The sequence below is a fragment of the Phacochoerus africanus genome, chromosome 13 (assembly GCF_016906955.1).
Source record: "Phacochoerus africanus isolate WHEZ1 chromosome 13, ROS_Pafr_v1, whole genome shotgun sequence".
Classification (NCBI taxonomy): Eukaryota; Metazoa; Chordata; class Mammalia; order Artiodactyla; family Suidae; genus Phacochoerus; species Phacochoerus africanus.
The window spans coordinates 8,815,452-8,840,958 of NC_062556.1; the positions used below are offsets into that span (position 1 = coordinate 8,815,452).

The window sequence follows — 25,507 nt, forward strand, 5'->3', positions numbered from 1 at the left end:
TAACAGTTAACTTGAGAAAAGCAATGCCTTTGAAATATCCACTTTAAATTATTTGCGTACTTTGAATTTTTGGAGAGAATATGATGCTATTTATGCATACTTTATACATTACTTCCAATGGAGATTTTAAACATAGTTTAGTGATTGCTTAGTTCTTCATGAGATAATAACTTTCTTAAAAATACTACAAACTAGTATAATTCTAATGATAGAAATGACTGAGTCCTTTTTTTAAATAAGATTGGTATTTTGTTTCTCTTTGCTATTTTTGTTCTCTTGAATAATCTTAAGGATTTGTTCTGTTTTGTTTTAGTCCTTTTGTTCTACGATGTACACAAGTAACACCACAAAGAGAAAAGTCGGGTATGAATTAAAACAAGGCTTTTTATTTTTCAAATGCTCTAAATTTTAATAAAAATAAAACTGAGTAATTCTCCCTTGTTTTATCCCCAGTGGTATGTGGAAATTTATTTTATACACCAAAGCTCATGAAGGTAAATATTCTTCCTGGTTTATTTTTACTTTGTAGTAATTGAGAATTTGACGTCTCATCATTTTGCCCTGAGATTTACAGATAGATACCTACTGACTCACATAGGCATTCAGTATATAATAGATGAAATAAAAGTGAATAAAATGTATTCTTAATCATCAGTGCACTTCTGTGAAAAAAACTGTTTTCTTTGTTTCCAGGGTCAGACACCAAAACGTATTTCTGAAAGTTTAGGAGCTGAGGTGGATCCTGATATGTCTTGGTCAAGTTCTTTGGCCACACCACCAACACTTAGTTCTACTGTGCTCATAGGTAATACCAGCAAATGTGTGTTAGAGAAAATGATGCTGGTAGATCTGTAATGCTTCTGTTAAAAATATTTATATGAAAAGATAATTCGGTAGCAATCAGGTTAGATAATACTGTCTTTGATAGGTGTGTCAGTAGCTCAGAATAATTTTATTCTATGTAGTGTAGGTTTGGATAAATCTCAAGTGCATTAAATAGTATCTTAGAGGAGTCAGATTAATTTATGCACAGACCAGGGGGTTTGTTTTCCTAGCCAGTACATTCCATTTCGATTCCTCTTTAGCTGAGCATTTAGCGTTCTTCTTTTCTTGCTCCGATGAAATACTAGAGATATTATTAGAAGAACGTTGAAAAGTGAGAAGTATTAAACATACGATATGCCTTTCTATCTACTGCACTATTATCTAATAAGTACTACAGGGTACAAGTTTGAGCTTTTAAGTCATGACATCATAGCTTCATGTGATTTTCCAAGTCTTCGTGGGCAGTATTACCTTTAAGTCGGGATCACCATGGGTTTTTTACCACTTTATGAGTGGTGCCCAGGAAGTATGAGTATAGCTTATCCACTGTATTGACTGACCTTTGTAATTACGCTACTTGGATCAGTTCCTTTTGTTTCAAATCTGTCATTTAATTTAGGAGTGCATGTTTCTTTTGATCGAAAAATACACAAGCTTTACATTAACTTTAGTGTTGGATGTGTAAGGTAGTGTAGGTAAATTGAACTTTTTTTTTTCTTTTTTACAGCCAGAGATGAGGAAGCATCTGCAACTGCATTTCCTAATGATGCTGCTGCCGTAAGTAAAAATGACAAATTGATTGTGCTGGTGCAATAGCATATGATTTCAGAATACCTTGAAAACTTATTTATCTAGCATTCTTTATTCTCTAATTTATGATTTATCTAAGCCCTTGGGGAAATCCCTGTACTTATTTCTATGTGTGATTTTCTTTGACTTCCTCCAGAACTCTGCTGTTTCTTGGTTTAAGTTGGATATACTGAGAGTTTTTATACTAGTAATTTTATGTGAGAGTTTTTATACTAGTAATTTTAAAATACAACTTTTGCAGATTTTGAAAAGCAATTTTTCTAACCATGATGAAAGTCTGAAGAAGAATAATAGGTTTATTCCTTCCGGAAGAGACAATGAAAACAAAAATCAAAGAGAAGCTAAAAGTCATGGTAAGTCCTTCTGTTAACTTGAACTACTGTTTTTAAGGGACATCACTGAAATATTGCTCCTCTTTTCTTAAAGAGAAAATACACTGCTTCTTCTGTCTCTTGTTATTCTTTTTTAGGGTTGCACCCGCAGCATATGGAAGTTCCCGGACTAGGAGTCAAGTGGGAGCCACAGCCGCCGGCCTTTGCCTCAGACACGGAAACACCAGATCCTAGCTGCACCTGCGACCTACTCCTCAGCTTGTGGCAACAACGGATCCTTAGCCCACTGAGTGAGGCCAGGGATCCAATCCGCAGCCTCATGGATACTAGTCGGGGAACCCACTGAGCTGCGACAGGAACTCGTGCTTTTCCTTTCTTGATTACTGAAGGTTTTGAGAATAGAAACTAACTTGATTTAGATGAAAACGTCATGCTATTCATGATGCTACTGTGACAAAAAAAAAAAACAAAACCAGAACCTATAACCCAAAACATAAGAGATGCAGAGTAAGACTTATAATTAACAAAACATGAAGACCTTATTTTCTAATGGAAAAGTAAGTATGGCAGTTCCTATCATGGCTCAGTGATTAACGAGCCCGACTAGTATGCATGAGGACTCGGGTTTGATCCCTGGTCTCGCTCAGTTCGTTAAGGATCTGGCATTGCCATGAGCTGTGGTGTACGTTGCGGACGTGGCTCGAATCCTGCATTGCTGTGGCTGTGGTACAGGCTAGCTGCTGTAGCTCCGATTCCACCCCTACTCTGGGAACCTCCACATGCCACAGGTGCGGCCCTAAAATAAAGACCAAAAAAAAAAGTAAGTATGGTTGCACATATACCAGAGGTTACCTAATCAGGTCACTGGAATATTGCATATTCTTAGTATGTGTGTAAATCTGCGTAAACATGTAGGATTGGATCTGTGCGTGTGTGTGTGTGTATGCATATGTGCATATAATATCAGATTTTACTGCCAGTTATAGGGCCAAAAAATTAATTTGGAACATCTAGTTTGATAAATCTTAGAATATTAAATTGGGAGTTCCCATCGTGGCGCAGTGGTTAACGAATCCGACTAGGAACCATGAGGTTGCGGGTTCGGTCCCTGCCCTTGCTCAGTGGGTTAATGATCTGGTGTTGCCGTGAGCTGTGGTGTAGGTTGCAGACGCGGCTCGGATCCTGCGTTGCTGTGGCTCTGGCGTAGGCCAGTGGCTACAGCTCCGATTCGACCCCTAGCCTGGGAACCTCCACATGCCGCAGGAGCGGCCCAAAGAAATAGCAAAAAAAAAAAAAAAAAGAATATTAAATTGTGTTTATGTAGTAAAATTGAATGAGTTTTATATAGAATGGTAAAGAAAGGTTATTGAGGATTGAGTATGAATGAAAGGCTTTGGGTACACTGGAATCAGTCTTGACCAGAAGAACAAATCAAGGTTGGTGCCCATGTACCCCAAAAATAGCTAGCCTTCAGGATAATCTTTTAAATGCTAAAGGTTTTTTTTTTTTATGAATTTAATGTATACTATTTCTATGAAAAATGTTTTGGTTCTGTTATAAAATGTTCTTAATAATGCTTCTGTTTTGAATTTTAACAGGATTGGAGAAAATGTTAGAGGATTCGTTTGATAAAGTAGATAACTGCAAAGATCATTTGGATAAATCAACACCAACTGTCCTAAAAGATGAATTACATGAAACAGTTGCAGATATTTCTGAAGAAGATAGTTTTTCACTGTGTGTTTCTAAATATAAAACAAGAAGTCTACAAAAAATGAAACCTGGAAGGACTAGGAAAAATATTTTCAATGAAACAAATACTGATGAATATGAAGAAGCTAAAAAACAAATGACAGAAAATAAATATTCATTTGTATCTGAAACAGAACCAAATGATGGGGATTCATTAGACTCAAATGTAACAAGTCAGACGCCCTTTGGGAATGGAACTGACAACATCTCCAAGGAATTTGTGCCATCTTCAGCCTCTGAATGGTCTCAACTGACCCTCTCCGGTCTAAACGAAACCCAGATGGAGAAAACATCCCTACTGCATATTTCTTCTTGTGACCAAAATAATGCAGAAGAAGACTGCATAGGCACAGACAAAGAATGTACCAATGTCATTACTGTAGAAAATTCTTTGCCACATATAGCAAGCATGTCAAAAACAAGGACGATATTAAATGAAGTAACAGTGGTAAATAAGAGAGATGAAGGGCAGTGTCTTGAATCTCCTGACAATTCCACTGGTGTGGAAAAGCAAGTAATATCTGACTCTTCTCTCATAGCTTCTCCACTTCAGGGGATCAAAAAGTCTCTATTCAGGATGAGAGAATCCCCTGAAAAGACAGCCAACGCAGATTTCCCTAGTAATATGACTGATCCGAACTTGAAAGAAGAACCTGAAGCCTCCAGAAGTGGATTGGAAATACACAGTCTTTGCTCACAGAAGGAGGGTTCTTTATGTATGCATTCAGCTGATAGTGGAAGCTGGCCAGCCACTACCAAATATACTTCTGTAGCTTTGAAGAATACAGGTTTAATATCCACTTTGAAAAAGAAAACAAAAAAGTTTATTTATGCTATAAATGACAGAACATCTTACCAAGGACTGAAAGCACAGAAAGACCAAGAATCAGAACTAATGAACTCTTCAGCTCAATTTGAAGCAAAGCCCTTTGCAGCACCACATACATTTACAAACACTGACTCAGGTACCTCTTTGTGTGTGTGCGTGCACGTGTGTGTGTACGGTTTTATGGACAGTGACAAGTTTCTTGTTTGAATATGTGAGTCATTTTCTTTAACCTTTTTGAAAAAACATACTGCCTGATTTCATTCTATAGGGTTTTGTTTTTTTGTTTGTTTTTCTTAAATAGTGTTTTGGGTTTTTTTTTAATTTATATTTTATATTCAGTATCAAGCAATATCAAGCAGTGTCAGAATAGATTATTATTTAGGCTTTTGGTTACCAATGTTCAGAATCATTTATTCAAACTTATTGAGTCAGTTTGCATAACATATATAATTGTAACTCTGGAGACAGAGCATGTGATTCATAAACATCAAGAGCTTGGCTACTTAATTCCCACTTTAATTTTTGATATTTATTATATGCAAGTTGGATAATTCTGTAAACATGTTGTGCTATTTAATATATATTTTCTCTAAAGTGTGTGAAAAATAGGGGGAAAAAGCTAATTGCCTGCTAAGTTTACTGTAAGGCAGTCATAAAACAATGATTTTTGCTGTTTTTGTTACATAGTTTTACACATGAGATTAATAATTTTGACTTGTTCAACAACAGGAATTGTTGTGGTGGTGCAATGGAAACGAATCCAGCTAGTATCCATGAGGATGTAGGTTCGATCCCTAGTCTCACTCAGTGGGTCAGGGATCCAGTGTTGCCGTGAGCTGTGATGTAGGTGGCAGACACAGCTTGGATCCTGCATTGCTATAGCTGTGGCATAGGCTGGTAGCTATAGCTCCGATTCGACCCCTAGTCTGGGAACTTCCATATGCCAGGCATGTGGCCCCAAAAAGCAAAAAAAATAAATAAATAAAAAGATTAACTGAACAGAGCAGTTTAACTCATTTGCTAATATAATTGAGATTAGGTAATCTTTCAGGCCCTTCATGTGTAAAACCTGTTTAAAAGTTCATTTTTGTTTGTTTTTATCAGTGCGATAGATTGAATTAACCAAAGGAAATGGTTACTTTTCTAATTCCTTTTCTTTGCCTTGGTAGAATTTCTAACTCCGATTACATCAATATTAGCAAAGAATTTTTTCCAATTTTATTTTCAAATAAAATTACTTTGAATTTTACTTGTGGCAGCTAGCTGCTTTCTTGAACTACATACTAATTTTAATTAAATTGATAAATATCATTAAAATACTAGGTATATGTATCTTTAGTTGAGAACTGTAATAACTCCAAAATGGAGAATATTTAGAGTTCTTTCTTTTAAACCTGATGTTTAGTGAATGTGATTGACGGAACTTTAATTTCATCTTATCACTTTGTGTCTTTATGCTTAGGTTTATTGCATTCTTCTGTCCAAAAACATCGTTTACAGGATGACTCTGAAGAACGAATTTTGTCTTCAGCCAGCTCTTTGGGGACCATTCTGAAAAAATGTTCTAATAATGAAAGTCGTTCTGATAACAAAACAGTATCTCAGGATCTTGATTATAAAGAAGCAAAAATTGCTAAGGAGAAACTACCATCATTTATAACCACAGAAACTGATAATGTGTCATGCATGCAGAAAAAGCACTGTGAAGATGATCCAAAAAGCCAGAGAGTTCTAGATATAAAGGAAAAAGTCTTGCCTGCAGGACGTCACCCTGCAGTGCCACATTCAGAGGAAGATCATGATACTTACTTTCAATCCCAGGAAAACTTTTTACATGACCTTGATAATACCACCATTTTAACTCCTAGCTCCAAGGATCTTCTGTCAAATCCAGTTGTGATTTCTGGAGGAAAAGAATCATATAAAATGTCAGAGAAGATAAAATCTAAGAATTGCAAAGCTGGTTTTGAATTAACCCGAAATATTTCCATGGAAAAGAATCAAGAAACATGTGTTTTAAATGACAGTTCTCAAAAAGCTGAGCTGTTGGCACCTGAAAAATACCTAACAGTAGTATCACCTTCTATGAAGGTCCAACTTAACCAAAATATAAATCTCACAGGAATCCAAAAAGACCAAGAAGAGACTACTTTAATTTCAAAAATAACCGTTAGTCCAAACTCTGAAGAACTTTTCCCAGACAACGAGACTAATTTTGTCTTTCAGACACCTACCAAAAGGAATATTCCTGTTTTGGGGAACATTATGGAAGTTCATGAGGTAGACCTCAGTTGCTTAAGAGAACCTGTTCTCAAGAACTCTGCCTTAGTAACATGTACAGATATAGATGATGAACAAACAGCCAAAGTGTTGATTGCAAAAGATTTTGTTTCATCAAATAGAGCCCATGATCTTATAGAGAAGAACAGAACAAGTGTACAGCAGCAACCAAAAATTATTCAAGGTCGAGAATCAAAGTCAGATACCTCCTTGGATATCGATGTGAAATCAAACAGAAGTAATGATTGCATGGACAGTTGGGCAGGACTCTCAGATTTGATTGCAAGTCACAGTTTTGGAAATGGCTTCAGGACAGCTTCTAATAAAGAGATAAAACTCTCTGAACACAACATTAAGAAAAGTAAATTGCTCTTCAGAGATCTTGAAGAACATTATCCTCCTAGCCTAGCCTGTGTTGAAATTGTAAATACCTTAGCATTAGCAAGTCAAAAGAAAGAAAGCAAACCTCATGCACTTGATTTGCAGTCAGTTAATACTGTATCTGGGTGTGTGCAAAGTAGTGCATTTCTTTCTGATAGTGAAAACAGACACACAACCCCTCCAATTTTATCTTTAAAGCAAGACTTGAATTCAAACCATAATTTAACACCTAGCCAAAAGGCAGAAATTACAGAACTTTCGACAATACTGGAAGAATCGGGAAGCCAGTTTGAATTTACGCAATTTAAAAAACCAGGTCACATGACACAGAACAGTCTGTGTGAAATGCCTGCAAATCAGATGACTGTCTTAAACACCCCTTCTGAGGAATGGAAAGATCCTGATCTTCATCTCACAATTAATGCCCCATCTGTCAGTCAGGCAGAAAGCAGCAGCAAGTCTGAAGGTATAGATGGAGGTAAGCAAAAGTTTGCTTGCTTGTCATCATCCAGCTGTAGCAGAAGTGCTTCTGGTTATTTAGCAGATAAAAATGAAGTGGAATTTAGGGGGTTTTATTCTGCTCGTGGCACAAAACTGAATGTTTCCAGGAAAGCTCTGCAGAAAGCTATGAGCCTGTTCATTGACATTGAGAATGTTAGTGAGGAAACTTCTGCAGCAGTAGGTCCAGGATGTTTCTCTTCAAGTAAATGTAATGATTCTGATGTTTCAAGTATTTAAGGTAGAAAATTATAGCAGTGGTAAAAGTTTAAGTGAGAAACATAATAAATGCCAACTGATACTAAAAAATAACATTGAAAGGACTGCTGACATTTTTGTTGAAGAAAATACTGATGGTTACAAGAGAAATACTGAAAATAAAGACAACAAATGTACTGATCTTGCTAGTAACTTAGGAGAAGCTGATGACAGTGCTTCAAGTAAAAATGATACAGTTTATATGCATGAAGATGAAACTGGTTTGCCATTTATTGATCACAACATACATCTAAAATTACCTAACCAGTTTATGAAGAAGGGAAATACTCAAATTAAAGAAGGTTTGTCAGATTTGACTTGTTTGGAAGTTATGAGAGCCGAAGAAACATTTCATATTAATACATCAAATAAACAGTCAACTGTTAATAAGAGGAGCCAAAAAATAAAAGATTTTGATGTTTTTGATTTGTCCTTTCAGAGTGCAAGTGGGAAAAACATCAGAGTCTCTAAAGAGTCATTAAATAAAGCTGTAAATTTCTTCGATGAAAAATGCACAGAAGAAGAATTGAATAACTTTTCAGATTCCTCAAATTCTGAAATACTTTCTGGCATAAATATCAACAAAATAAACATTTCAAGCCATAAGGAAACAGATTCGGACAAAAACAAACTATTGAAAGAAAGTGACCCAGTTGGTATTGAAAATCAATTACTGCCTCTCCAGCAAAGATCAGAACGTGAAATCAAAAAGATCGAAGAACCTACCATGCTGGGTTTTCATACAGCTAGTGGGAAAAAAGTAAAAATTGCGAAGGAATCGTTGGACAAAGTGAAAAATCTTTTTGATGAAACAAAGCAAGATAGTAGTGAAACCACTAATTCTAGCCATCAAGGGGTGAAAACACGGAAGGACAGAGAGGTATGTAAAGAAGAGCTTGAATTAACATTCGAGACAGTTGAAATAATTGCCCCAAAGCATGAAGAAATACGGAATTCTTTAGAGGAGAAAAAACTTGTTTCTAAGGAGATCACCATGCCACCCAGGCTCTTACGTCATCATTTTCACAAACAAACTGAAAATCTCAGCATGTCAAACAGTATCCCCCTAAAAGGTAAAGTACATGAAAATATGGAAGAAGAAACAGCCCAGAGGCCTGTAACTTGTCATACAGATCAGTCCACTTGCTCAGCCATTGAAAATTCAGCGTTAGCATTTTACACAGGACATGGCAGAAAAATTTCTGTGAATCAGGCTTCCTTATTTGAAGCCAAAAAGTGGCTTAGAGAAGGAGAATTGGACGATCAACCAGAAAAAGTAGATTCTGCCAAGGTCATATGTTTAAAGGAATATGCTAGGGATTATGTAGGAAATCCTCTGTGTGGAAGTAGTTCAAACAGTATCGTAACTGAAAATGACAAAAATCTCCCTGAAAAACAAAATTCAACTTATTTAAGTAACAGTGTGTCTAACAACTATTCATACCATTCTGATTTTTGTCATTCCAATGAGGTGCTCAGCAAATCAGAATCTCTCTCAGAAAATAAAATTGGTAATTCTGATACTGAGCCAGCAGTGAAGAATGTCAAAGACAGAAAAGACACTTGTTTTTCTGACGTGATATCCACTGTAAGAGAAGCAAACACACACCCACAAGCTGTAGATGAAGACACCTGGGTTCGGAAGCTTGTGATTAACTCTACACCATGCAACAATAAAAATACACCTGGTGAAGTGTCCAGATCTAATTCAAATAATATTGAGATAGAGCCACCTGCATTCAGTACAAGTGGAAACATAGCCTTTGTTTCACATGAAACAGACGTGAGAGAGAGGTTTACAGACAACAACAGGAAGGCGATTAAGCAAAACACTGAGAGTATGTCAGGCACTTGCCAAATGAAAATTATAACTGGCGCTCATAAGGCATTGGGTGATTCAGAGGATGTTATTTTCCCTAACTCTCCAGATAATGAAGAACATATTACACGTTCACAGGAGGTTTTTCCTGAAATTCAAAGTGAACAAATTTTACAACATGACCCAAGTGTATCCGGATTGGAGAAAGTTTCTGAAATGCCACCTTGTCATATTAACTTAAAAACTTTTGATATACATAAGTTTGATATGAAAAGACATCCCATGTCAGTCTCTTCTATGAATGATTGTGGGGTTTTTAGCACAGCAAGTGGAAAATCTGTACAAGTATCAGATACTGCATTACAAAAAGCGAGACAAGTATTTTCTAAGACAGAAGATAGGGCTAAGCCATTCTTTTCCAGAGCAGTTAAAAGTGATGAAGAACATTCAGACAAGTGCACAAGAGAAGAAAATGCTATGATGCATCCCCCCCCAAATTTCCTGTCATCTGCTTTCTCCGGATTTAGTACAGCAAGTGGAAAACAGGTTCCAGTTTCTGAGAGTGCCTTATGCAAAGTGAAGGGAATGTTTGAGGAATTTGATTTAATGGGAACTGAATGTAGTCTTCAGCATTCACCTACATCTAGACAAGATGTGTCAAAGATACTTCCTCTCTCCGAGATTGATAAGAGAACCCCAGAACACTCTGTAAGTTCCCAAACAGAGAAAGCCTACAATGAACAATTTAAATTACCAGATAGCTGTAACACTGAAAGCAGTTCTTCAGAAAATAATCACTCTGTTAAAGTTTCTCCCGATCTCTCTCGGTTTAAGCAAGACAAACAGTTGGTATCAGGAGCAAAAGTATCACTTGTTGAGAACATTCATCATCTGGGAAAAGAACAAGCTTTACCTAAAAATATAACAATGGAAATTGGGAAAACTGAAACTTTTCCTAATCTTCCCTTGAAAACAAATATAGAAATTTGTTCTACTAAGTCCAAAGATCCAGAAAACTCTTTTGAAACAGAAGCAGTTGAGATTGCCAAAGCTTTTATGGAAGATGGTGAGCTGACAGATTCTGAACTGCCAAGTCATGCCAAACACTCTCTTACACGCCAAAAAAATGAGGAAACGGTTTTGTTAACTTTAGGAATTGGAAAAAGAAGAGGAGATGCACTTGCCACTGTTGGTAAGTGTCTATTTTTTCCTTTTAGTTTGCCAATGACATTTTAAATTAAGTCCTTAATAATTCTGATGTAGTAGTTTGTAGCAATTAGGGTGTTTTACACTAAGTACATTTTTTCATACTTTTCTGTGTAGTTTGGTGGAATGTGATTTCACTCTTAATATCACTGAGTCTGTGTACTAAGAAGTCATTGGTTGAGTCACGGATGGAGAGATGGATGGATAGGTAGGTAGGTAGCAGGCAGAGGTTCAGACTCTGGCTCTTTAAAAGAACTTTAAAAGTTGGTTTCTAGTTATAGGTATTGGCTTGCTTTTTTTTCCATCTAGGAGGTGTTCTGAAATCAGTTATCCTTAGCAAATAGTATGCTGGTCTTAATGCCATTCGGATGGTATTTTGACTTCTCTTTTAAATGTAGTAATTTTAACAATTTACCTCAACTATCAGGTTAAGTGGATATGTGATGTTCTTTTTCTGTTAGTATCTCTGACTAGGAATAATCTTAAATAGTTGAACTTGTCGATGAGTTACAGTTAAAGTAAATGCCTAAACTAAGTCTTAGCTTCTAAGTGGATAATCTTTTAAAAAACTATGGACTCATAGAGTAGTTATCATAAGTCTTCTTGTCCAGTCCCTTCATATTACAGAGAAAGATCCTGCAGCCAGTCAGTTCATCCTTCCACTTGATGCATTCTGCCCTTAAGTCAGCCTGGTGGATACAAACTTGTTTAATCAAGTGTTAGCCAGTTTACGTTCTACCCCCATATATGTTACGGGCAAAGCAGTAAGTTTATAATACTTACCTTAAACTGTTGCTTTTCTCTCGGGCAAAATTCGGAGGTGCAGATGCTTAAAATACTCATAATGTTTAATGGAAAATAATAGGCCTTATTTATAGGACTCCATTTTGTTCATGTGTGTATAAAGTGGGTTGGCCTTAACACTTAGGAATAAAAACAACTCAGACTTCTAATAACTGTTCTCAACATCACTATTTAATTTCCCTCACTTCTGTTTTACATATATATATATAAAAGCTATATATATATATATAAGCTATATATATATATATAAAAGCTATATATATATATATAAGCTATATATATATATATAAGCTATATATATATATATATATAAGCTATATATATATATATAGCTTATTCATCTTCTGGTTACTTGAATAGTACAGGTCCTTGTCAAACAATTAAATCACTTTATAATCTAACATTTGATAAAGCCTTTCATGGACATTTTAATTTACTAAATCCTTTGGATTCATCCCCTTTAATAAAACAGCAAAAAGCAAAGAATCTGTTAACATATATTATCTCAATAAGATATGGAAATGCATAACTTAAATTATAGTTTAAGTTTAGTCTCAGTCTTTGTAGAATTTTAAAGAAGAAGTCATATTACTTTTGCTAATACTTTCATGTAATTTTTGTTTTTGTTTTTGTTTTGCTTTTTAGGCACGCACCCGAGGCATATGGAGGTTCCCAGGCTAGGGGTGAAATCGGAGTGACAGCTGCTGGCCTACACCACAGCCACAGCAACGCAGGATCCAAGCCATGTCTGCAACCCACACCACAGGTCACAACACCACCAGATCCTTAACCCACTGAGCGAGGCCAGGGATCAAACCCACAGCCTTATCGTTCCTAGTCGGAGTCGTTTCCATTGTGCCATGATGGGAACTCCTCATGTAATTCTGATAGTCTTTTAAGTCTTTTCTCCTATTTACTGACCGTAATTCAAAAATCTATATAATAAATTCCTTCTTGAGTATAATGTAAAAAAAATAGTTTATTTGAAAAAATGTTGTCCTTATTGCCAGTAAACCTAGACTTATATTAAGTGGCAATTTATTAAAAAGTAGCTTATCTGAGTTCCCTGGTGGCTCCATGGGTTAAGGATCTGGCATTGTCACTTCTGTGGTGTGGGTTCGATACCTGGCTGGGAACTTCCACATGCTGTAGGTGCAGCCAAAAAATACCCCCCAAAGAGTAACTTAACTATACTCCAATATAAAATAAAAATTAAAAAGAAAAAAAGTAGCTTATCTGTAGTACCTGGTAACATCTGTTTATCCCTGGCCCCTATTAAATAGTGGTATTTTAAATGGTCAAAAAAATAGAAATTAAATATTGAAAAATTAGTTTTCTCTTCAAAATAGAATGTTCATTACTTAAATTACAATTATTACTTACTTTTTGCTTAACATATTGTAAGAGTCAATTCTTTAGTTTTAAAAATGGACTATATAGGCTTTTGAAAAATGAAATTGATACTATTTGCTGTAAAAATATGTATGGAAATTTCTTTTTAGGAGAACCCCCAATCAAAAGAAACTTATTAAATGAATTTGACAGAATAATAGAAAATCAAGAAAAATTCTTAAAGGCTTCAAAAAGCACTCCAGATGGTAACATTTGCTTTTTATCCATATCTTTTCCACCTCTGTAGTTATTATAAGTACTATTCTTAAAGTTATTTTTCTCAGCTCTTTTGGGTATGTAGGTAATTGAGCAAGCCTTTGGTGTATGGTTTGTTAAAACTTACATCGTTCCTTATTTGTTATGTGAGCTTTTCCTTCATAATATCTATTAGAATGTAGAGGTTCTCCATAACTGAAAATTGTGAAATGATAATAAAATAATGACTTTTTAAATAAAAAATCTGTAAGAATTTTTATGAGCTTTAGTAATTTCAGCTCAGATTCTGGTATCCAGTTGATTTCAGAATATTTACCTGAATCAGTTATTTAATTAGAGGTTGAAAAATAGTGGCTTTCAAATTCTGTTATTTCTTACATATTTATTAGCTGGGATTCTTCAACAAAAAAGAGCTTTATTCTTTAACAACTGGGAATGAACTATAGTTCTTCCTAAATAGACAGGGTAAATACTTAATTCTTTCCTTTTAATCACCAGATTTTTCAGAGTAAAGAGTAGTTGGTGTAATAACCGCTATTAATGGTAGCAAATTTTTTTCTTTCTCCATTAGTAAAATTGATTTTTACTTATAATGTATATATATATAAAGTTTAAAATACACATTATAAATAATGTATTTCTTTACAAAAGAAAACATTATTTTGTGTTTATTTGTTTGGTTTTTTTTTTTTTTTTTGGTCTTTTTAGGGCCGCACCCACTGCATATGGAGGTTCCCAGGCTAGGGGTCTAATCAGAGCTGTTGCTGCTGGCCTACGCCAGAGCTACAGCAGTGTGGGATTCGAGCCATGTCTGTGACCTACACCACAGCTCACAGCAACGCCAGATCCCTAACCCACTGAGTGAGGCCAGAGATCGAACCCACAACCTCATGGTTCCTAGTTGGAGTTGTTTCCACTGCGCCAAGATGGGAACTCCGAAAACATTATTTTTGACCTTCAAAATCATTCCACACTGGAAAGTGGAGAACTCTCCAAATATTTCCCAAGATATTTTTAGTTTAAATATGCCTCAACTAACCTTTAAGCCCTTGTTTTTAATTATCACCAAAAGATTTCTGAGGATGTCCTTGTAATTCCCCGCCCCAATTCTAGAATCCTTAAGAATCTCCAAAGATCCTTTCCGTGATTAATATTTTTAAAAAAACAAGATTTGGGTGCTCATGGCTGCTGGTGTCACTGTTTGTTTAATACTGAACTCTTGGTTCCTAATAACATTAACATATTTACTTACTTGTTTTCACCTCCCAGCCATGGTTCTCAAACTGAACTCAAGACCTCTTTATATGCTCAGAAATGATTAAAGATCTCATAGCATTTGGTTGTGTTGGATATCTACTTATATTTACCATTTTCAAAATTAAAACAGAAATTTTAATATTTGTAAATATTAAATATTGTACTCTGGTCATTTTGAAAATATTAATTAGTTCAGAGTTACATAGCTCTTCCGAATGCTGATACATTTTGTTATACAATATTAAACAATTGCTTGGGTTAATGTCACCACTGATCTAATCAGAAAATTTAGTGCTGAGAAGTTGTCAAGCTATTAGCCAGATACAAGCTTTCCAAAACTGTGATTGCATTTAAAAGCCTGAATTTTACAATTCAGTTTGTTTGGCAACAGATACTGTCACTTGTTTTTGTAATGGCAAATTCATTTCATTCATTATTTAAGAGTTATCTGCCGGATACCCAAGTCTGAATAATTGTTGTTTGTTAGTTTTTCTTTCAAATACAATTAGAATATTTTGGAAAAAAATGATCAGTGTAGTTCACATAAAGTACATTTCCTCAAGACAGTCATTTCACTAAAGTATGCAGCAGGACACATCAGCAGTACAAATGTCCACACAGTGAGAAAGGCATAAATAACTTCTTAGGGAAATATTTTGACAGCTGGGATTCCCTGTGAGGGTTGTGGTTACTCCCCCCAGGGTTCCATGAATCGCTCTTTGAGAATCACTGTCTTACATTATATGTGTGGTAGTTTCAAGTTTATAATACAAGTGTTACTACCAACAATAACACTATATGGGGAAGTTTAAGATTTCTTTGCAGTTTTTTTCCAAAGAATATGTATCACTTAGAATGTATAGTCAGAGTTATGTGTTCACATGCCACTCAAAATAATTGTTTTGTTTGTGGCTAACAACTTGATAATCAGGTTAGATGCATTTGTTTCAGTTTGTCTTCAACTTTGGCATTTGCTTTTTTTTTAATTATATATTTAAATAAATAGGACATTTTAATTTCATTCGTCATGACCATAGAAAAGTTTACTTGGACAAGCCTTGTTTTCATTGCTGCCCCCTCCATACAGTTCACCACCTTCCTCAATTCTTGCTCATTATATAGGTCACTATTTTTAATGGTCTTTGGTTTGTCCTTTTATAGTTTCTTTTTGTAAAAATAAGTAAATATGTATATGTATGTGTGTGTATATATATATATATATGGCCTCGTTACCTTTCTTGCTCAGAGGGTATCACTGTACACACGGTTTCGTACCTTCTTTGTTGTACTTTAGAGTATCTCTGGAGATCATGCCTTAATGAGTGTGTGGAGATCATCCTTGTTCGTTCTTTTTTTTTTTGTCTTTTTTGTCTTTTTTGCTATTTCTTGGGCCGCTCCTGTGGCATATGGAGATTCCCAGGCTAGGGGTCGAATCGGAGCTGGAGCCACTAGCCTATGCCAGAGCCACAGCAACGCGGGATCCGAGCCTCGTCTGCAACCTACACCACAGCTCACGGCAACGCCGGATCCTTAACCCACTGAGCAGGGCCAGGGACCGAACCCGCAACCTCATGGTTTCTAGTCATATTCATTAACCACTGTGCCACGATGGGAACGCCGTTGTTTGTTCTTGTGGTTGCATGGTACTTCCATCCTGAAGCTTTATCGGTGTATTCTGGTCTATTCAACCAATCCCTCCCTGCTAATGGACTTAGTTAAAGTTTTAAGAAGTACAAGTTACATACTGAGAATGAATAATATCTAAAGTTTAACTTATAAACTTTCATAAAACTAAAATTAAAAATTTATTTGTGGAGCTCCCGTTGTGGCGCAGCGGAAACGAATCCAACTAGCATTCAAGAGGATGCAGATTCACTCCCTGGCCTCGCTCATTGGGTCAAGGATCTGGCGTTGCTTTGAGTTATGATGTAGGTCACAGATGAGGCTCGTATCCCAAGTTGCTGTGGCTGTGGTGTAGGCTGGCAGCTGCAGCTCCAACTCAACCCCTGGCCTGGGAACTTCCATATGCTATAGGTGCAGCCCTAAAAAAGCAAAAAAAAAAAAAAAAATTTACATTGGCAATTAGCTAACACCTTTGAGTTATGATTAACATCAGCAGAGTAAATTTATACTGTTTTCTTATATATATTTGCACTGTGAGTTATTTGTATTAATCATTCTTAATCTATGAATCAGATGTTTTAATAATTAAGCATCCATTATACGCATTGAAAATTTTTAAGTATATAATTTTTGCATCAATATTTATAATGATGTATAATGAACTTAGGAAATAAAATCTCCCATTAGATTTTTATTAATACATAATATAAAATAATATTTTTCTAGGCACAATGAAAGATAGAAGGTTGTTTATGCATCATATTTCTTTAGAGCCAGTTACCTGTGGACCCTCTTGGTAAGACATGCTTACATTTTTAAATTCTACGAACATAGTGTAGGAAAAGGATGGGTATTTTCAATAAATTTTTCTAAAAATACTGGTCCTTGCAGCTCAAATACAGTATTGCTGTGGCTGTGGCTGTGGCTGTGGTGTAGGCCAGTGGCTACGGCTCAGATTCGACCTCTAGCCTGGGAACCTCCATATGCCGCAGGTGCGGCCCTAAAAAAGACAAAAAATAAATAAATAAATAAGTAAAATTAAAAATGAAAATAATGGTTCTAACATATGGTAAAGATATTAACACTTCTCCATTTGAAAGCCTGTATCTGGATTGTATAATTCTGTACTTTGGTAGTACTTTATAATGCTGTGCATGTTCGTATCTCATTTTTAATTTCATAATTTTGTAAAGTAGACATTTTATTCCATTTTTATGGATAAGGTACTGAGGTTGAGAGGGATTAAGGAAATGACTTAAAATCAATTAATTAGAATGGCACATATTATAGCTCAGTTACATTAATAAAAGTGAAAGAAAGGAGTTCCCATTGTGTCCAAGCATGTTTAGAACCCGACTAATATCCACGAGGATGTGGTTTTGATCCCTGGGCCTTGCTCGGTGGATTAAAGATCCGGTATTGCTGCAAGCGGCAGCATGGGTCACACATGCAGCTCGGATCCGGCATTGCTATGGCTGTGGCATAGGCTGGCACCTGCAGCTCCAGTTCAACACCCAGCCTGGGAATGTCCATATGCCGTGGGTGTGGCTGTAAAAAGAAAAGGAAAAAAAGACAGGGATGTCCAGTACTACACGCAGTGCAAAGTGTAGGGATAACACCTTCAGAATGTCTGGCATAAAGATACACATTAAGGAGTTCCTGTCATGGCTCAGTGGTTAACAAACCCGACTAGTATCCATGACGATGTGGGTTCAATCCCTGGCCTTGCTGAGTGGGTTAAGGATCTGGCATTGCCGTGAGCTGTGGTGTAGGTCATAGACACAGCTCGGATCCCACGTTGGTATGGGTGTGGCGCAGGCCAGCCGCTGTAGCTTGGATTCGACCCTTAGCCTGGGAACCTCCATATGCCATGGTGCGGACGTAAAAAGACCAAAAAAAAAAAAAAAAGATACAGATTAATATTTTTATTGTTTAATAGATGATAATTTAAGCAATGGAAATGACTCATATCACCCAGAAAAAGTGTCTATGATAGAAATTCAACTTTGGAGGCAGGAATATTTTTAAGAGGAAAAACCAGTTTTTTAAAAAAGAAGGAAGGAAAGACAGAGATAATCGTGGTGTAAATATTAGCACTGAGAATTTTAAAAAGGAAAACTGTCTAAAGTGTCAGAGGTCAGGCAGAATGAGTTTACACATGAAGCTTTTTCATTTTTGTTTTTGGCATTGGGAGGTTATTAGCTTCATTGAGAACAATTCTGAAGAATAGTGGGAAAAAGCAGAGTTGCATCAGCGGAAAGTGAGGAAGAGAAAAGAGCTAGTTTAGATTAACTAGTGCGAAGGCTGGCCGTGAGGGATAGGTAACCGTATTAGCTTGAAGGGGAGATAAGGCTGAGGAAAAGGTTTGTCAAGGGTGAACAGGGCTTTCTGAGTGAAAAAGGTGTACCATACGGTAGAGGGAAAAGAAGGAGATGGAATACTCATGGAAAGAGCAGGGCTCCCAAGGAGGCAAGTTACTAGATGGGGTCGGGAGTACAGGCGAAGGGGTTACCATGGGGATGGGTGGATGTCCCGCAGAGGAGGTGAGGAGCTGGGATGGGACTGGAGGAGACAAACAAGATGTATGTTGGACGGACCCTTCTCTAATGTGTGTAGGTGGTAGAGTCAAAGGCTGTGGGTCGGTGCGTGAGAAACAGTTGGACTTGGCAAGTGCGGTATTGTTTTGGAGGACAGCCGTGATGACATGCCAAACAGTTACCAGAATAGGAGTGCCATGTAGCAGTTGAGGGTCTACCAAAAATATATATGTATCCCAAAACATGTACATACGTGTACATTTACTGGTAAGTAATCCAACACATGTTATCTTCCCCATCTAGCACAACTACAGAGCGGCCAAAAGTGCGGAATCCCCATTTCACTGCACCTGGTCAAGGATTTCTAGCTGAATCTCGTCTTGATGAACACCTGACTTTGGAAAAGGCTTCAAGCAATTTATCAGTTTCAGGGCAGCCACTTTGCAAGGCTCCTGCCCCCAGAAATGAAAAAAGGAGACACTCACTAAGTACAGGCAAACCCATGAAAGTCTTTGTCCCACCATTTAAAACCAAATCGCATGTTCACAGAGATGAACAGTGTGTTACCGGGAATACTGAGTTGGAGGAAAACAAACAAAAAAACGTAGATGAACATGGCTTTGGTAATAGTGAAAATAATGTTAACAGCGGTGAAATTCCTCAAACAACAACCGTAATTTTCACAAAGAATGAAGAAGAGCCTTTAGGTATTGTGTGAAAATTGGTGTTGACATGTTTTTGCCTTTCAGTTATGTATTTCTTTTTTTTTTTTTTTTGCCTTTTCTAGGGCCGCTCCCGCGGCATATGGAGGTTCCCAGGCTAGGGGTCTAATCAGAGCTGTAGCCGCCAGCTTACACCAGAGCCACAGCAACGTGGGCTCCGAGCTGTGTCTGCAACCTACACCACAGCTCACGGCAACGCCGGATCCTTAACCCACTGAGCAAGGCCAGGGATCAAACCCGCAACCTCATGGTTCTTGGATTCGTTAACCACTGAGCCACGACGGGAACTCCCTCAGTTATGTTTTTTTTTTTTTTTTTTTTTTCTGTCTTTCTAGGGCCGCTTCCCTCAGCATATGGAGGTTCCCAGGATAGGGGTCTAATCGGGGTTGTAGCCCCCGGCCTACGCCAGAGCCATAGCAACGCAAGATCCGAGCCGTGTCTGCAACCTACACCACAGCTCTCAGCAACGCCGGATCCTTAACTCACTGAGCAAGGCCAGAGATCGAACCCGCAACCTCGTAGTTCCTAGTCGGATTCATTAACCACTGAGCCACGACGGGAACTCCAGTTATGTATTTCTTATATTAAGTGATGCCTTGAGAATTTTCCCCATCTTATGATTACTAATTTCAAAACCATTCGTAATGTTTAGATTTTTCTAAGTCCAAAGATGAAATTATTCTGATGTTTTCTTTCAAAGGTAACTACTTGTAGACCATCTTTTTTGTTTTTTTAAAAAGCTATCAGAAACACAATCTAGGAATGCTATTATTAGATTATATTTTTCATCAGGCACCTAATTTTCTTTCAAATTCAAAGTAAAAATATTCTTCTATTCTTTACAAGTAAAAACTTTTTTCATCCCTTAAGATTTAAAGTTAGAACAAATTGATACAGATGATTTTATAAAACAAGGGTTGTGCTTTTAAACTTTCATATTCAATTTTTTTTGCTAATTATTCTTTAATAGATTTGATTACAAATCTTCAGATTGCCAGAGATATACAGGATATGCGAATTAAAAAGAAAAAAAGGCAACGTATTTTTCCACAGCCAGGCAGTCTGTATCTTGCAAAAACATCCACTCTGCCTAGAATCTCTCTGAAAGAAGCAGTAGAAGGCCGAGTTCCCTCTGCATGTTCTCACAAACAGGTATGCTTTTGTCTATAATGTGAGTAGCTTTTATAGCAATGTGTAACTTTATTAACTGGCATCTCCAGATTATTTTATTTGAAGAAAGAACGAGTTAAGAGTTCTTGTTGTCACTCAGTGGGTTAAGAACCCAACTGGTATCCATGAGGATGCAGATTCAATCCCTGGCCTCGTTCAGTGGGTGTTGCTGCAAGGTATAGCCTAGGTCTCAGATGTAGCTCGAATCCCAGGTTGCTGTGGCTGTGGTGTAGGCTGGTGGCTGCAGCTCTACCTGGGAACTACCATATGCTGTGGGCGTGGCCCTTAAAAAAAAAAAAAAAAAGAACAAGTTAATGGAGAAAAGGGTGGGTAAAATCATCTTGCTTTCTAATCAGCCTAAGTGTCAGCCTCCTGTTGTGCCTCCTTATCCTATGTGACCTATGCTTCAAAATTACTGTTTCTCTTCCCCCTTCAAAATGTGTTCATTTTATTAAAGTGCTCTCAGGCTAGGTGTTAGAGGAAAGTTGCCTCATTAAATTTAAAGTGTGAATAACTTATCTCTGAACGTGCTAGGAGCTATTTACATTTTTAAACGAGTATTCTCACAAAGCCAGTACTATCTAGTTAGAATTTTAGGTAATGAAGAGGTGAAAAGCTGGGCCCCTTCTAAGCTTTTTAAACTTAGGAGGTTTTATAAAACATTACATTACTGTTTTATCCCCACAACAACTTCCAGTGGCAGATAGAGCAGGAGGCATGTACACAGGTGGAATGGGAAAGGTGCAGCAGATCCTTGAATGTACAGGTCGTTGATGTTGTATAAAAACTGTGTAGCTTCTAATAAGTTAAATGTTTTTATAGTGAATATTTTCATATTTCAATGAAAAACTTGGTTAAATTCAGTTTGGGTTTGTTGTTTCTCTTCGATGAAATGTGTTCTTTTGTGTGATTTTGTTTTTTATTCATTGTCAAATTTTTCTGTCCCTTATTTTGTGCAGCTGTATATGTATGGTGTTTCTAAACATTGCATAAAAATTAACAGCAAAAATGCAGAGTCTTTTGAGTTTCACACTCAAGATTATTTTGGCACAGAAGGTTTATGTGCTGGAAAGGGAATACAGTTGGCTGATGGTGGATGGCTCATACCCTCCAATGATGGAAAGGCTGGAAAAGAAGAGTTTTATAGGTAATCTCTGCAAAAAGAAATTTTCTTTTAACTTTATATATTCCAACATCCCTCTCTTCCTCACAAGGCCCTCTTTTTTTCCTCTTTCCTTATCTCTCATAAACTTAAAAATTTGGCTAGAAATCAAAGTTTATACATGGAATGATTTAAAGTTCATTGTGGCTGGAGTTCCCGTCGTGGCACAGTGGTTAATGAATCTGACTAGGAACCATGAGATTTCAGGTTCAATCCCTGGCCTCGCTCAGTGGGTTAAGGATCCGGCGTTGCTGTGAGCTGTGGTGTAGGTTGCAGACACGGCTCGGATCCCATGTTGCTGTGGCTCTGGCGTAGGCCAGTGGCTACAGCTTTGATTAGACCCCTAGCCTGGGAACCTCCATATGCCTCGGGAGCAGCCCAAGAAAATGGCAAAAAAACAAAACAAACAAAAAAATAAAGTACATTGTGGTTCACTTGACATTCATTGAAATCTTTTGAAAAGTGAATTTTGGCTTTCTTAGGATTTTCTGAATTGGTTTTCCTTAAAATAAGACATTATTTTTATTGTTTTTACAAAATATAGGTTGCTAAGAAAAGTTGAGTGTGAGTTGGCCTTATCATGAACCCACACATACACTTATGTGGATATTCTCTTCATTGTGTATTTCAATAAATATAAAATATAATACTAAAGTTAAACAGAAAAACTTCAATATCAGTAATACCAAATAACTAGCAAACTCCAGTACGCTACAGCATCAACAGTTTAGAAACCGTGTCCTTTTATGAGGCTACTGTTTATACAAAAGCATAATTTAGACTTTTTGCTCTCAGCGGGGTATTACCTCATGCCACTGACCTGTTTCCAGTGCCCTTATTTTTGAAATCTCTGTACATCTTTCAAAAATTTACAGTTTTGGATTGTTTTAAAACCGAAGTGTTATTGACATCTTGCACCTGTCCCCCATAACAAATACTTGCTATTGATTCTAGTTGGGAAAGGAACGGTTATATCACTTAATTAAGAAGACTGCATAATGTAGAGCCTAAGAGAGGTTTCCCTTGAATCAGGTGGGAATGGTTCAAATGTTTGACTGTTAAATCTCAAGCTGTGTTTCTGACCATTCAGCAAATATTTATTAAGCAGCCACTGTGAGGCATATACTATCTTGGGTATAGGGATAACAAAACAAAAAATCTCTGCCCTATTGTGTTCATGACTGCAGCCTCATCAGGATGCAGGAGAAGGGCAGTGGAAGAAGAAGAGTTGAAGAGGGGGAATACAGTCTTTCTTTCAGGAATTGCTTTAAAAAAAAGAGAAAGGGGCAGTATCTGGAGAAGGAAGTAGGATGTTAGTTTTGTTGTGTTTGTTTTAAGGTAGAAAACATTTTTTTTTTTTTTTTTTTTAGGGCCACACCCGTGGCATGTGGAGAGTCCCAGGCTAGGGGTCGAATTGGAGCTGCAGCTGCCGGCCTACACCACAGCCACCGCAACACCAGATCCAAGCTGCGTCTGCGACCTACACCACAGCTCACGGCAACGCCAGATCTTTAACCCACTGAGCAAGGCCAGGGATTGAACCTGCATCCTCAGGTTCCTAGTCAGATTCATTTCCAATGAGCCATGATGGGAACTCCACTGTTTTTTTTTTGTTGTTGTTACTGTTTTTAAATGCTGATGGAAATCGTCCATTAGAGGGGGAAGAAATTTTTTTTTTTTTTTTTTAAAGAGCTGCACCCTCAGTATATGAGGGTCCCAGGCTAGGGGTCGAATCAGAGCTCTATCTGCTCGCCCACACCAGAGCCACAGCAAGGTCAGATCTGAGCCTTGGCTGTGACCTACTCCACAGCTCATGGCAATGCCGGATCCTTAACCCACTGAGGCCAGGGACTGAACCTGGATCCTCCTGGATGCTAGTCAGATTTCGTTTCTGATGAGCCACGATAGGAACTCCATACAGGGGAACAAAATCGATGGTGCAAGAGAAAGAGGAGACATTTCCTAGACCAGTGTGCTTGACTAGGCAAGAAGGGTGGGCACTAGTGCCAGACGAAGGCAAAAGGTAAGGGTACCAGTGAGTTGATAAGAGGGTGGAAGTTTACAGAAGTGCTCTTGTAATTACTCCTGTTTACTCAGTACTGAGAGAATGGGAAGGGAAGAGGAGCTGTAGATTCGAGCAGAAAGAAGATACCGAGAAGAGCACCAGGACTAGAGAAGGAAATTCTTAGGTGATTTCTTGAAACAATCTCTTTAATGAGAAGTATGTAATCTAAAGTATAATTATTTTAAATTAAGGATCTCATTTTCCAGTTGAAGTAATGTATTGACTAATATGTTCAGTTTTTATTAGTATATTTTGATACCTGTCAAATCATTTTCTAAAGTTATGTGATGTATTGATTATACGTTAACTCATAAAAACTTATTGACTGATCTTGTACAATGTAGTTTTTGTGCAGAGAATAATCGGAGTTACTGAATTCAGTATCATCTTACGTGTTTTTTGTTATTTATTCTCCCTTTGTTCAGAGCTCTGTGTGACACCCCAGGTGTGGATCCAAAGCTTATTTCTAGAGTTTGGGTCTATAATCATTATAGATGGATTATATGGAAACTGGCAGCTATGGAATTTGCCTTTCCTAAGGAATTTGCTAATAGATGCCTAAACCCAGAAAGGGTACTTCTTCAACTAAAATACAGGCAAGTTTAAAGCATTAAATTCTGGAATCACATATCGTGGTATGGGTCAGACTTCTGCGCTGTCGGTGACGACCACATCACAAAGGTACACCAGCCAGTTGTCAGTGACAGTTGCCATCCCGCGCTGCTGTTGAGCTGGATAGACAGTTCTCTTGTCACCCCCCCAACCCGCACTTAAGAGCAGTAACACTTTCATGCACCCCTTTCTTACTCTTCTCCCACCCTCTCAACCTTTTGGCACATGAGAAGAATATTAATTACCAATTTGATCCACTATTCAGGGACTGCCAGAAGAGCATTTTTGCATTTGGAGGGTTTTAATATTTAATTCATATTTAAGCAGTATAAAACTTAATATATTTATAGATACCAAATTTTAAATTCTCTTTGTTCTTAGCATTTCTTCAACACAAGCATTTAATTTTTATTCTCAGTTATTCATTGACTTTCTTTACAATGAAATTCTAGACTCCCAATTTCTAAAATAATTCTTTTTTCTCTTTAGATATGATATGGAAATTGATAGAAGCAGAAGATCAGCTATAAAAAAGATAATGGAAAGAGATGACACAGCTGCAAAAACGCTTGTTCTCTGTGTTTCTGAAATTGCATTAGGCACAAACATATCTGAAACTTGTAGCAATAAAACTAATAGTGTGGATACCACAAAAGTGGCTATGGTTGAACTTACAGATGGATGGTATGCTATTAAGGCCCAGCTAGATCCTCCCCTCTCAGCTCTCTTAAAGAACGGTAGACTGACTGTGGGTCAGAAGATCATAATTCACGGAGCAGAGCTAGTGGGCTCTCCTGATGCCTGTACACCTCTTGAAGCCCCAGAATCTCTTATGTTAAAGGTAAATTCAGTTACGGCACACTCCTGCTTTAAAAAAAAAAAAAAAATCAGTCACTGATTCAATTAAATACTAGAGAGGTTTTTTTTTTTGTTTTTGTTTATTTGTTTTTTTCGGGT

At 37.1% G+C, this 25,507-nt stretch overlaps 1 protein-coding gene across 1 annotated transcript in view; it reads left to right on the plus strand.

The window, feature by feature from the left end:
* BRCA2 (BRCA2 DNA repair associated) overlaps window positions 1-25,507 on the plus strand; it is a 51,888-nt gene that overhangs the window by 10,080 nt on the left and 16,301 nt on the right. Inside the window, 15 exon segments of the mRNA XM_047755907.1 lie at window positions 314-363; window positions 454-494; window positions 694-805; window positions 1,553-1,602; window positions 1,877-1,988; window positions 3,566-4,684; window positions 6,011-7,944; window positions 7,946-10,976; window positions 13,297-13,392; window positions 17,009-17,078; window positions 19,123-19,526; window positions 20,512-20,693; window positions 21,671-21,858; window positions 24,364-24,534; window positions 25,040-25,391. Coding sequence (XP_047611863.1) covers window positions 314-363; window positions 454-494; window positions 694-805; window positions 1,553-1,602; window positions 1,877-1,988; window positions 3,566-4,684; window positions 6,011-7,944; window positions 7,946-10,976; window positions 13,297-13,392; window positions 17,009-17,078; window positions 19,123-19,526; window positions 20,512-20,693; window positions 21,671-21,858; window positions 24,364-24,534; window positions 25,040-25,391 — 7,912 coding nt within the window.